At 43.6% G+C, this 13704-nt stretch overlaps 1 protein-coding gene across 3 annotated transcripts in view; it reads left to right on the forward strand.

The window, feature by feature from the left end:
• Positions 1-13704, forward strand: part of fam13a (family with sequence similarity 13 member A) — a 223677-nt gene that overhangs the window by 3688 nt on the left and 206285 nt on the right. Inside the window, exon 2 of one of the 3 annotated variants that reach the window (XM_043674376.2) lies at positions 10925-11117. In XM_043674376.2, coding sequence (XP_043530311.2) covers positions 10925-11117 — 193 coding nt within the window. Of the gene's footprint in view, positions 1-10846; positions 11118-13704 lie in introns of those variants that run through there. The other 2 variants (XM_043674377.2, XM_043674375.2) reach the window with 2 other exon arrangements.

Below are 13704 nucleotides of genomic sequence, written 5' to 3' on the forward strand. Positions count from 1 at the left end.
TATTTTGACAATTGACAATGGATTCATGGGCATCATTAAACTTTTAATTCCAGATTTTTATTGGAATCTGCCATGGCGGGATTTGAAGTTGGGTCCTCTGGTTTAACAATCAAGCAATTATATCACTGGCCATCACCTCCCAAAATAGTTTGAGTAGGTTGCGCCTAATACTGATTAAAATATAGAAGAATGAGAGGCGGCCTTATTGAAGATTCTTAGAGGGATTTAACAGTGTAAATGTCGAAAGGTTGTTTCCCCATGTGGGAGAGCCCAGGACCAGAGGGCATCATTTCAGAACAAGGGTCGCACATTTAAGACAGAGATGAGGAGGAATTTCTTCTCTAAGAGAGTGGTGAATTCGTGGAATTCTTTACTGCAGAGTCTGGTCATTAAATATATTCAGGGCTTAAAGACACCAATTCAGGAATCAAGGGTTATTGGGAAAAGGCAGGAAAGTAGGCTTGAGGATTATTAGATCCGTGATCTCATTTAATGAACTGAATGGCCTACTTCTGAACCTGCGTCTTATGGTCTTAACCCTGTGGGAGGGTTTTGGTCTCTTGGTAATGGGAGAACTTTCCTCCAATCCCACCCTGTTTGGTAACTGCCTTTGTGTGGGATTCCCAGCCTCTACCAACTGGATGTCAGTTAAACCCAATGATGATCAAACCAATTGACACCCATTGTCCCTGAGACCCTACAATTTATTAGTCACTCAGGGATTCAGTGGGAAGTGTTCTGATTTCCCACACCTTTAGGAAGGTTATCTATAGTTCTGGGTTGTCCAGCAATCCCACCAACTAACCCCCCAGTCTGTCACCAATTGAGGGATGTGGGATTGGAGGGAGGCTATTGATAGACTCCTCCTTCTGAATCTACCCACACCTGTGTGTGACCTCTGTGCCCATGTTCCCATCCAGCCTTCAGATGCCTGTAGCCTGGGATCCCAAAATGATCCTGGTCTCTGGCGGGTGCATTGAGACCAGCTTTTCCCATTCCCACCAGCCTCTGATTGTGTAACAGCTCTAGAGGGGGTGGGCACTATTGGGTCCTCAATCCTGTGTTGGTCACCTAAATGCCTGAAAGGCACTTGCTTCACTTAGGCTCTTGCACCAAAATCCTAAAGGGAGAATCCTGACCAGGGCCACAGTCTCAAAGTAGAGCCTGGACTACTTAGGACAGTGATGAGGAGAAATCTTTTGCCTGAAATGGTCATGGAACTTTTGCAATGTCAAGCCCAAGGAGTTGTGGGTGCTCAGGCATTGAGAATATTCATGGACAACATCAATAGATCTTCTTTTGGAACTAAGAGAATTACAGAATATAGGGATAGTGCAGGAAGGTATGAGGTAGAAGACCAGTAGTGACATTTTTGAATGGTGATGCATTCTTGAAGGGCTGAATGGCCTAAAGCAGCTCCAATTTCTCAAGCTTATATCCCCTGTATGCCAGATGACTGGTTCTGCCCAGGGTTTTGAGTCCCATCAGCTCAGCTGCTCTTACCGAGAGATTCCAACTGTATGAAGCTTGGGGTTGGAGTGCCATTGCTACAATTGGAGACCCAGTTTCTAGGAGCGGCTGACAACAGGATGAGATCAATGCACCGCTGCCCACACATTTACTGGTGCTCACGTCTTACTGACTCTTGTCGGACACATTCCAGGAGGTTTTCATCACAGAACCTCCAATATACAGCCCCACTAGGGTCCGCCAGCCGTGTTCCCTTTCTCATTCTCTTTTTAAAACCAGTAACACAGAATTATATGTCATGCCCCAGTGAATCTGTGGCTCGTTGCAGTGTATTGGAGGTTAATTTTCATCCCCTGGAGATGCAGAACTTCTGAAGGAGAAAATAAATCTCCATCCAGAGAGGTAGGGTTTGATCAGGGTTAATCAACAGGGCTTTGTCAGAGGCAGGTCATGCCTGGTGAAATTTGTTATGGAGGTGACCGAGTGTGGAGATGAGGATTCCGCAATTTAAAAAATATTCATTTATGGGATGTGGGTGTTGCTGGCTGGCCCAGTATTTATTGCCTGTCCCTAATTGTCCTTGAGAAGGTGGTGATGAGCTGCCTTCTTGAACCGCTACAGCCCACCTGCTGAGTGTTGACTCACAATACCATTAAGGAGGGAATTCCAGGAATTTGACCCAGTGAAGGAACGGTGATATATTTCCAAGTCGGGATGGTGAGTGGCTTGGAGGTGATGGTGTTCCCATACGTCTGCTACCCTTGTCCTTCCAGATGGAAGTGGACGTGGGTTTGGGAGGTGCTGTCTGAGGGTCTTTGACAAACTCCTGCAGTGTATCTTGGAGATAGTTGATGCGGTTATAGGGATTGCAGTTAGGCCTTCAACATAGTCCCAAATGGGAGACTAATAAACAAAGTAAAAGTACATGGGATCCAGGATAATGTGACAAGTTGAATCCAAAATTGGTAGGAGATAGAGGGTGGTGGTAGGAGGCTGTTTGTGTGACGAGAGGCTAGTGGCATGCCACAGTTTTGGGTCTCTTATTATTTTGATATACATAAACAATGTAGATAAGAATATGGGGGGATGATAAGTAAGTTTGTGAATTGAAATTACTCTACAAAGCTGGTATTTCATCACCAGGTCACCCTTTATTTACACGTGTATAATACACTCACCCAGCTAGCTCAGAGCCGGCTCCTAAAGTGAAGAGAACCCCTGCTACTCCCCCTTCTTTTTGTCAATCACTCCTTATAATTTTATTAACCAGTACAAATTACAAACGAACAGTTTGTAACATGAACAGTCGTATACAAGAAACAGCAATTAACAGGGGAAAGGGGTGGCAAAGCCAGACCCCAAACTCCACCGTACAACCACTTCACAAGGAAATGAGGACGAACCTCGAATCCCACACTGTATCATACAGGAAACAGTAAACACAATTACATACAGATAGAGTGATGAACCAAACAATGAAACTGTGCATATACACAGACACCCCTGGCAACCCAGCAACCGAGCCATCCTTGACAATCCTCTTTACATATGTCAGCCAGGCTTCCCTGATTGAAGCAGGTTAACAGCCCCAATCAGGGAACTCATACTCTGTGAGTTGCACCTGGCTGACCTCATTACATTAACTACAGGAATGACAGAAAGGTTGGCCAAGTGGTTGACAGTGAGGAAGAAGGTCTCAGGTTACAGAAGGATACAGACAGTTTGGTCAGATGGATAGATTAGTGGCAGTTGGGAATTAACGCTGATAAATGTGAGGTGATGCATTTTAGAAGAATTAAGGAGAGTACGCAATGAATGGCTGGACACTAGGAAGCTCAAAGAAACACAGAGATCTTGGAGTGCTTGCCCACAGATTCCTGGAAGTGGCAGGGCACGTTAATAGGGTAGTTAAAAAGGCATACAAGGGCTTGCCTTTATCATTTGCAGCATACATTATAAGAGTAGAGAGGATATGTTGGACTTGGAACAGTCTTTGGTTAGGCCACAACTGGGATATTGTGTGCAATTCTGGCCTAGTGCTGGAAAGTGGGATTAGCATGGATTGAGTGAATCTTTGTCAGTACAGATGGACTGAAGGGCCTCTTCTGCACTCGATGAGTCTCTGACTCCTGGACAATCTTTGGAAGTTAACAACCTTACAGCTCATTGGGAATCATAAGTACGAACATACAAATGGTTTTGAAGGTTGAATAGGCCATTCAGCCCCTTGAGCCTGTTCTGCTATTCATTAAGATCTTGGCTGATCTGATTGTAAAGTCAAATTCATATTCTCACCTACTCTTGATAACCCTTCAACCTCTTGTGTACAATAGTCTAACTACCTCTGCCTTAAGAATATTCAAGGGTTCCATTTCCAGCACTTTTTTAGGAAGAGAGTTCCAAAGCTTCATCACACTGTGCTTCCTGATTCGCTTTGTACATGAGTTTGGGAGGGGTAGGGGTCACTGCATGTGGACCTCAGAGGTCTGTGCATGGCAGTGACTTCCAAAACGAGGCGCAATGCTTTGGCATGCTGATGATGTCAATTGGTATGAATGGAATCTCGAAGAAACCCTGGGAACACTGCCTCAGAGTCCTTTGTGAGAAGACATTCTGGAAAACACAATTGAAAGAGCAATGGAACAGATTCCCATGAGCTTGCAAAAATACTGCTGGATATATAGTTGAAAAGGAATAGAGCACAGCGCTATGGAGATAAAGTACAGCGAGTCATTGAATAAGCTTGAGGGCAAAGTAGAAAGATTGTTGATTAACAAGGTTGATGGGTGTGGCGGGGTCACATCAGTGGGATGGGGTGGGAATGTGGGGTTAAGACCTCAGTCAGATCAGCTATGATTCAGTGAAGCAGTCTGGGTGGGCCGAATAGCCTACTCCTGCTCCTAATTCAATGTTTATCAGAGAGGGACTAATTGATTAGATTAGATTCCCTACAGTGTGAAAACAGGCCCTTCGGCCCAACCAATCCACAGTGATCCGCTGAAGAGTAATCCACCCAGACCCATTTCCCTCTGACTAATGCACCTAGCTCTATGGGCAATTTAGCATGGCCAATTCACCTAACCTGCACATCTTTGGACTGTGGGAGGAAACCCATGCAGAAATGGGGAGAATGTGCAAATTCCACATAGACAGTCGCCCAAGGCTGGAATTGAACCTGGGACCCTGGTGCTCTAAGGCAGCAGTGCTAATCACTGAGCCACCATGCCGCCTTTTAAAGAGCAGGCGCAGACATGGTGGGCTGGATGGCCTCCTCTGGTGCGGTTTCATTTTTATGATTCCATGAATTTGCACAAGTCCGCTCAACAGATTTCGTCTTAATTTTACCCTCCACACAACCTCTTCTCATTCTCACTTTGACTCAATCTACCAATATAACTGATTATTCTGATCCACGTTGTGAGTTTACCTAGCACCCCTTTAAATGTGTCTTTGTTGTTCGTCCGACTGCTCCACATGGCAGTCCACTGTATAATTTCACCTCTTCTCCAGTTTCTCATTGTAAGTTGAATATCTTATTTTCATGGACTTGTTAAAACATGGGAAACATCTCTGTGTCTGGTCTATTGAACATCTATCAGATCATCCCTCAGCCTTCTGTATCTAGGGAAAACATTCCAAGTTTGTTAAGCTTTCTTGTGTTATGATCACCAAGCATTCTCCCCATGTAATCAGTGAGCTGCAGATTAACATAGTTCAGGCCACCCCATTGTTTAATTTGTAATGACTAAAGTTAAAGTGGATGAGCTGTCAAGTTTTTTTTAAACAAATCAAAGTTTTTTTTCTGCTACTTAATACTGTGTGGGTTCCTTATGGATAAAGAGATTAGTTTTAAAAATCACAGATACTAAGATTACAACAATTGTAAAGAATACAAAAAATCTTTTAAGAAGCAAGTCCTTCATCGGTCAGATCATTGAGTACAGGAGTTGGGACATCATTGTTACAGCTATATAAGTCATTGATAAGGCCACATTTGGAGCACAGTGTTCAATTCTGGTCACCCTGCTATAGGAAGGATGTTATTAAACTGGAAAGTGTGCAAACAACATTTACAAGGATGTTACCGAGACTAGAAGGTTTGAGTTATAAGGAGAGGCAGGATAGGCTGGTCCATATTTCCCTGGAACTTAGGAGGCTGAGGGGAATTCTTGTAGAGGTTTATAAAATAATGAGGGGCATTGATAAGGTGAATGGTCCAAGTTTTTTCCTCAGGGTAGGGAAGTCCAAAACTAGAAGGCATAGGTTTAGGGTGAGAGGTGAAACATTTAAAAGGGACCTGAGGGGCAACGTTTTGACGTAGAGAGTGGTACATATATACAATGAGCTGCCAGAGGAAGTGGTAGAGGCAAATGGGACTAGTTCAGTTTAGGAGACCTGGTCAGCATGGACAAGTTGGGCTGAAGGGCCTGTTTCCATGCTGTATGACTCATCTCTATCATATAACGTTGGAGCCCATTCCTTGAATGTTTTTGTTGCTGAAGTGAACATGTTAGAACTTCAACTCAGAAACTGCTGCAGAAACTCAGCAGGCTTAGCTAGCAACATCTGCCGAGAGAGAAACAGAGTTAATGTTCCAAGTTCGACGTGACTTCAGTTGCTGCAGCTTTAATAGTCGGGTAGCCATTGTTTTCTTAGAGCAGCTGCTTTTTGCAGAGCAAAGAAAAGATTCCTGGCTTCTGGTTCTGCAGGTGTACCATTTTAGCTGTCCAGTTACTTTACAGCAACTGGTTTTTATGAGATGCCTCTCTGTTTCTGATGGGAGAGAGCTGCCAGAGGAAGTGGTGGAGGCTGGTACAATTGCAACTTTTAAAAGGCATCTGAATAGGTATATTAATAGGAAGTGTTTAGAGGAATATGGGCCAAATGCTAGCAAATGGAAGTAGGTTAACTTAGGATATCAGGTTGGCATAGTTGAGTTGGACCAAAGGGTCCTTTTCCATGCTGTACATCTCTATGACTATGACTCTATGACTTTTCTTCTGGGATGGTTCAAGATGGAATCTGTCTTCTTCTAAGCAGCTTGTTTTTTAAACCATTCTTAGCTGAGAAACTAATATGGCCAGGTGATATTTGCGTAAAATAAAGTCGTGTTCCATTAAAGGCATTTTGGAAACAGCTCACCTCCCACCTGTGGTTCTTAATTTTAGTGTTGGTCAATGCTGAATTTGCATTCTCATAATGAATCTTCAGTAAACGTTGTTCACTCCCAGATGAGGGTATTTACATGTCTGGGTAGATCTCCCTGTAATCTATACACGGCTGGTAGAGGTTCAATCTAGTGGTATCAATGTTTTTAGCTTCAATTACACTCAGCTTAGCCTTTGTAACATATTCAACAATAAGATTATAATGTCATGACATTTGTCATTTTTGCACTTTCACTAATATTTCTGCATCCTTTTTTGTGATATGAGGACCAGATGGTACCCAATATTTTCCCAGATGATCCCTCCCAGTGACTTGTAGTATTTGCAACCTCAACCAGTGTCTGGTATTGAGTAAAAGTTGTTTGAGGTAGCTCACTGCCATAGTCCTCTTTTGTCTTTGCTTTGTCTTAGGTCTATCTAATGTTTAGTGGTAGAGAGATAGAGTGGTGAAAGACCACCATCTAAGTCTTTCTACAAAAGAATGAGGGTCTGCTCAGTTCGCACACTCTCCCGTTGCCTCATGTATGTACAGCAGATAATGTGCGTGAGTAAGAAATGCCTTTGGTTTTTGCAATTACAGGGAATGTCAAATTCCAATGTTTGATTTTCTTGATACTCAAAAACTGCTTTCGTACCTGTGAATGCAAATAAATTATTTTTTACAAATAAAGTATATTTTTGAAATATAGAAAAACACACTCTGCAGGTTATCATATGATGTCATATTCTCAAATAATAAGGTTTTTTATAGGATAGCAATAAATGCACCACATTTGGGCAGACAGAATTATAAGGACCTTAGAGAGCTGATACGGACACATCTGGTCCCTTAGAAAACCACAGTGGAATTCCTTGTTTCCACCCACAGAATGTAGAGTGGGTGGAGCCAATGTTCCCCAAATGTTAACCCCTTCAGAACATGGTCTCATACAATATACTTAGGAATCTTCTCTGGCTGAGGGTGTTGATGCACAAGAACATGCAGGTCAGCAAACAAAATCTCTCAAATATACGTATATAAAGTGATAAATACCTAACAAACAACTAAAAGTGAAAAAAAAGTATAAGGGTGAAGTGTTAAAAAGGGTTAAGCAAAATAGAACGTTCCTTTAAGTGTTAAAATTGAGCTCTATTTACACATGTACGGTCTGAAAAAAACAGAAGTGAGCATGAGCAGTAGAGACATGCACCACAGGATCATTGTGTCAACTAGTATAGTGCCCTATTCAAAGGGGGGGGGGGGGGGGGGGTGACAGCCCAGTGATATTATTGTTGGACTATTAATCCAGAGCCCAAGGTAATGTTCAGGGCACCTGATTTTGAATCCTGCCATGCAGATGGAAATTTTAATTCAATAAAAATCTGATGATCACCTATGTCTGTGTTTTCCCCCATAATGCCCTGTGAAGGTTGTGAGGTACCTACCCTGTTGTTTTGTACCTCTGCAATTTATATAGAATCCCTCCAGTATGGAAAGGGGCCATTTGGCCCAACAAGTCCACACAAACCCTCTGAAAAGTATCCCACCTAAACCCATTCCCCTATCCTATTACTCTACATTTCCCCTGACTAAAGCACCTACCTATATATCCCTGAAACTGTAGGCAATTTAGCTTTGGCCAAATCACCTAACCTGTACACCTTTGGACTGTGGGAGAAAACCAGAGCAACCCCACGCAGATATGCGTAGAATGTGCAAATTCCACCAAGACAGTTGCCCGAGGGTGGAATCAAACCCGGGTCCCTAGCGCTGTGAGGCAGCAGTGCTAGCCACTAAGCTCTCGTGCCGCCCAACATAGCTTCCAACACTGATGCTAATTCCAAGGTTTTCACCCAATAACGGTGAAGAAATGCTGATATGTGTAAAATATGGGAGGGTGTAGGGTTTGAAGATGATGTGTTTCGATTCTTGACCTCCATGTATGAAACAGAGTGCTGTTGGACATCCAGTGAGGAGCTGGAGCAGGCTCAGTAATAATGTCTTATGTTGTAGAGAGGCGCAAGAGGGAATTAAGAAGAAAACAGTAAGCATTCACTTTGTTGTGGCGCAATGTGAACTGGTGACCCAGTTTCAAACCAAGCCATTGAGATGTTCTGTAGGCCATTCAGCAAGTGAATCTTTTGCCAAGAGTAACACACAGAAGATACAAATAACAGACTGCTGTGTCAACCCGCACCCTCCACCTCCCCAGTCTATTCCCCATTCTTTTAATGACCATGGTACCCCAAAAGTATGTCAGTCTTTCAATTCTGAGATTATTCTGGACATTCTTCAGCCACAGGAAGTTTTAACACATCTACACTGATTTACACGTCGAGAATTTTATATATTTCAATCTTAAATTGAATCAAAGTCCAGGGATGGCATGGTGCTCAGTGGTTAGCATTGCTGCCTCACACCACTGGGGAAAATGTGAGGATTGCAGATGTTGGAGATCAGCATCAAAGACTGTTGTAATGGAAAAGCACAGCAGGTCAGCATCTGAGGAGCAGGAGAGTCAACATTTTGGCTATAAGTCCTTCAATCCTGATGAAGGGCTTATGCCCGAAACATCAATTCTCCTGCTCCTATCTGACCTGCTGTGCTTTTCCAGCGCCACGCTTTTGGAGTCACATTGCCAGAGACTCAGGTTCAGTTCCATCCTCGAGTGAATGCCTGAGCGGAGTTTGCATGTTCTTCCTGTGTCTGTGTGGGTTTCCTCCCATGGTCCAAAGATGTGCAAGTTAGGTGGATTGGCCATGCTAAATTGCCCATAGTGTTCAGGGATGTGCAAGCTAGGTGGGTGAGCCATGGGAAATGAAAGGTGACAGGGTAGGGGTGTGCGAATGGATGGGATGCTCTTCAGAGAGTTACTGTGGACTTACTGGGCTGAAAGGTCTGCTTCCACACTGTAGGGATTCTAGGATTCCACGGAATTCGTAACATAATGTGATACCTTTACAAGCAAGACTAAAAGATAGGAGGAGGCCATTTAGCCCCTTTCACTGTTCTGCTCCTTAACTAGAGTGTTGCTGATATGCACCTTGACCCATTTTACCACCAGCTTTTTCTCCAAATCTCTCAATGTCTGTACCTAACAAAAATGTTTCAGCCTCAGCTAACTGCTGCAATTACAACCGCAACATCCCCAGACGTTGGAGAGGAGGAGAATATATTCCAGATTTTCACTCCCAGTTGTGGAGGAGAGTGTGGGCGTTTCCTGGTTTGGCAGCAGAAATTGCTGACTGAATCTCAAGTCGTTGAAACTGGCAGAGTCTTGCATTTTTTTTTACAAAGCGGTAACCCATCTCCCAAAAGAAAAGACGCTTTTCATTTGAACCTTTGCGTTGACAACTCTGATTGGGGGCAATCTCGGAGGCTTCAGCATAAAGCCTCCTGCCCCATATCCATCCCGCTCAGTTTAAATTCATTTTTAATCCTTCTCCAATATTTTTATCACCTGAAACCAAAAGCACACCATTGTCTAAATGCTAAAATAATTGACATCTGAAAGTGCTGGAGAAACTCAGCAGATCTGGCAGCATGTGTAGAGAGAGAAAAACAAGAGTTAACATGAGTGCTGGGGTTTCTCCAGTAATTTCTGTCATTGTCCGAATGCTTTACTAGTTACTTTTTCTTCCGGGATGCTTACATTGAGCTCTGAAGATTCCCGCCCAATCCTGGACGGTCGAGAACCTCGCTCCTGCCTCCTTGCGGTCAATTTCAGAACATTGTTTTTGGCCCTTCGGCCGTTCTTTTGCCTGTCAAATCCTTTTAAGGAGGTCGATGCACACCCTCCAGTTTAAAGCGCTGCTGCGCAGTAATGTTTCATATCCAGAGGGAGCTTTGAGCCTTCTGTGTTCTGCAAGCTGAGGCTACCTTTTCACTTCATCTTTCGAGTGTGAATCCCGCAGTGCTGCAATTTAGCTTTTAGTTTGTTCCAGCAATTCAGCCTCCTTTTAATGTTTCTCACTGCCGGAGCCAAGCAGTGGTTAAGTCAGAGGCCAGGATTGGGTTGGTGACTGTATGGGTGCCGCCTACCTGTCACAATAAAGGGGGCGTGAATGTTTACCTTGCTGTTTCCAGTAGCTACAGGAGTAACATTTCTCTCATTCATGCAATCGAGCAACCTTTTCAGGCCATTGCAATTCCCTGAGCCTTGGAGATTGTATTTTATTTCCAGTTACCTGCTAATCCCTGTAATTGTCTGGCTCTGCAGTAAAGTGCTGCGTGTCCTCCCTTGACCCTAATGGAGCTGCCTGTCGTGGCCGTTGTTGACTGTTCCCCTCTCCTCTGCTCTTTCCAGCAAAACAAGGCCGCCGTCAGGCTGAAGGAGGACGTGAAGAGGATTATGGCTCATCCCCTCGGCACACAGAAGAGGGCCTGCAGTGCCGGCAAGGTGTTTGGAGTGTCTCTCCGTGACCTCCAGCAACGAGGGCAGACGATTGATGGGGTCCCTCTGGTGGTGCAACACATGGTGGAATATCTGCAAGAGCATGGTGAGCCACATTGCTATCCATCAACCCCAACATTTTCAGTGTTACCACAGTAAAGATGCACTTAACACAGGGTCCGGGTGTCAGGGGACATCCTGAGAGCATCAAAGCACCATAGGACTGCAAGTATATTCTCTTTCAGGACAACAGTGTGGATGCTGTAAATCAGAAACAAAAACAAAAGTTGCTGGAAAAGCTCAGCAGGGCTGGCAGCATCTCTGGAGAGAAATCGAGTTAACATTTCGAGTCAAGTGATCCTTCCTCAGGCTTTTTATTTATGTTTCTTGTTTGGTCTCTGTTTTTCTTCTGTTAGACCCCTTCCTTGCTTCATGCCTCATTATCCATTATTTATCCAGTCGAGAATTAATGAGACATTGCAGTGCTGGATTTGGGTGCTGAGTGACTCTGTAGTACATTAATTTGGCCCAACACACTTCCGCACTTTATGCAGAGAGAGTGCTCTCAGATGCACCATCCTATTGACAATAGGCCCCATCTGTCTAATCAGCCAGATGTCTCAAGAGATTAGACTCGTGGTTGTTTTTGACCAGCTCAGACTCAATGGGCTGAAGGATGATAATAAAGTTCTGTGTCTATGATTCGGAGATGTTCAGAGAAGAACAGGGAAGTTCACACAGCTCACCTTGCTCCCATCTCCCCTTTAATTGTACTCCCCTTTAATTCCCCTTTAATCTCCCATTTAATTTGTCCCGATCAACATTGATCCCAAACACAACCAAAATCAAACTGATCCATGCAAGTCTATCAGCCATTCCCATCCCTTCCCAACCCCAAAGACGAGCATTAGACATAGAAACAAAAGTAGGCCATTCAGCCCATTGACTCTATTCTGACGTTCAATCCAAACACTAGAATATTAGCATCGATCAACTGGATGTTTATCCCATTGCTGTTTGCAAATAACTAGATGCTCCATTTGCCTACACTGATTGTACTTCCAAGAGTAAAGTCACTCAGTCTTAGAGATGTACAGGATGGAACCAGACCATTTGGTCCAACATCCATGTCGACCAGATGTCCCAACCTAATTGAATCCCATTTGCCAGTACTTGGCCCATATCCCTCTACACCCTTCCTATTCATATACTCATCCGAATACCTTTTAAATGTTGCAATTGTACCAGCCTCCACCACTTCCTCTGGCAGCTCATTCCATATACACACCACCCTCCGCATGAAAATGTTGCCCATTAGGTCCCTTTTATATCTTTCCCTCTCACCCTAAGCCTATACCCTCTAGTTCTGGACTCCCCCACCCCAGGGAAAAGACCTTGTCTAATTATCCTATCCATGCCCCTCATGATTTTATAAACCTCTATGAGGTCACCCCTCAGCCTTCGATGGTTGAGGGAAAACAGCCCCAGCCTAATCAGCCTGGGGATATTACGCAATATGGCTCAGGGATGGACAGGATTGGCAGCTTAATGTTCCAGGATACAAATGCTATAGGAAAGATAGAAAGTAAGGCAAGAGAGGAGTGGGAGTGGTATTATTGATAAGGGATAGCATTACAGCTGTACTTAGGGAGGATACTCCCAGAAATACATCTAGAGAAGTAATTTGGGTGGAATTAAGAAAGAAGAAAGGGATGATCAGTTTATTGGGATTGTGTAGTAGACCCCCCCCCCAATAATCAGCTGGAAATTGAGAAACAAATTTATAAGGAGATTTCAGTTATCTTTAAGAATAATAAGGTGATTATGGTAGGGGATTTTAACTTTCCAAACATAGACTGGGACTGACATAGTGTTAAGGGTTTAGATGGAGAGGAATTTGTCAACAGTGTATAAGAACATTTTCTGAGTCAATATGTGGATGTGAAGGTGAAAAACTTGACCTATTCTTGGAAAATAAGGCAGGGCAGGTGACTGAGGTGTCAGTGGGGGAGCACTTTGGGGCCAGTGACCATAATTCTATTAGTTTTAAAATAATAATGGAAAAGGATAGACCAGATCTAACAGTTGAAGTTCTAAATTGGACGAGGGCAAATTTTGACAGTACTAGGCAAGAACTTTCAAAAGCTGATTGGGTGCAGATGTTCGCAGGAAAAGGGACTGCTGAAAAATGGGAAGCCTTCAGAAATGAGATAACAAGAATCAAGAGACAGTATATTCCTGATAGGGTGAAAGGAAAGGCTGGTAGGTATAGGGAATGCTGGATGATGAAAGAAATGGAGGGTTTGGTTAAGAAAAGAAAGGAAGCATATGTCAGGTATAGACAGGAGAGCCCGAGTGAATCCTTAGAAGAGTATAAAGGAAGTAGGAGTATACTTAAGAGGGAAATCAAGAGGGCAAAAAGGGGACATGAGATAGCTTTGGCAAATAGGGTTAAGGAGAATCCAAAGGGTTTTTACAAAGACATTAAGGATAGAAGGATAATTAGGAAGAGAATAGGGCCCCTCAAAGATCAGCAAGGTGACCGCAGGGGATGGGGGAGATACTAAACAAGTATTTTACATCAGTATTTACTGTGGAGAAGGACATGGAAGATATAGAATGTGGAGAAATAGATAGTGATGTCTTGCAAAATGTCAATATTATAGAGGATGAATTGCTGGATGTCTTCAAAT

This window comes from Chiloscyllium plagiosum, unplaced genomic scaffold (genome assembly GCF_037043375.1).
Source record: "Chiloscyllium plagiosum isolate Xiang-an unplaced genomic scaffold, Cpla_swu_hap1 HiC_scaffold_36, whole genome shotgun sequence".
In the NCBI taxonomy this organism is placed as follows: Eukaryota; Metazoa; Chordata; class Chondrichthyes; order Orectolobiformes; family Hemiscylliidae; genus Chiloscyllium; species Chiloscyllium plagiosum.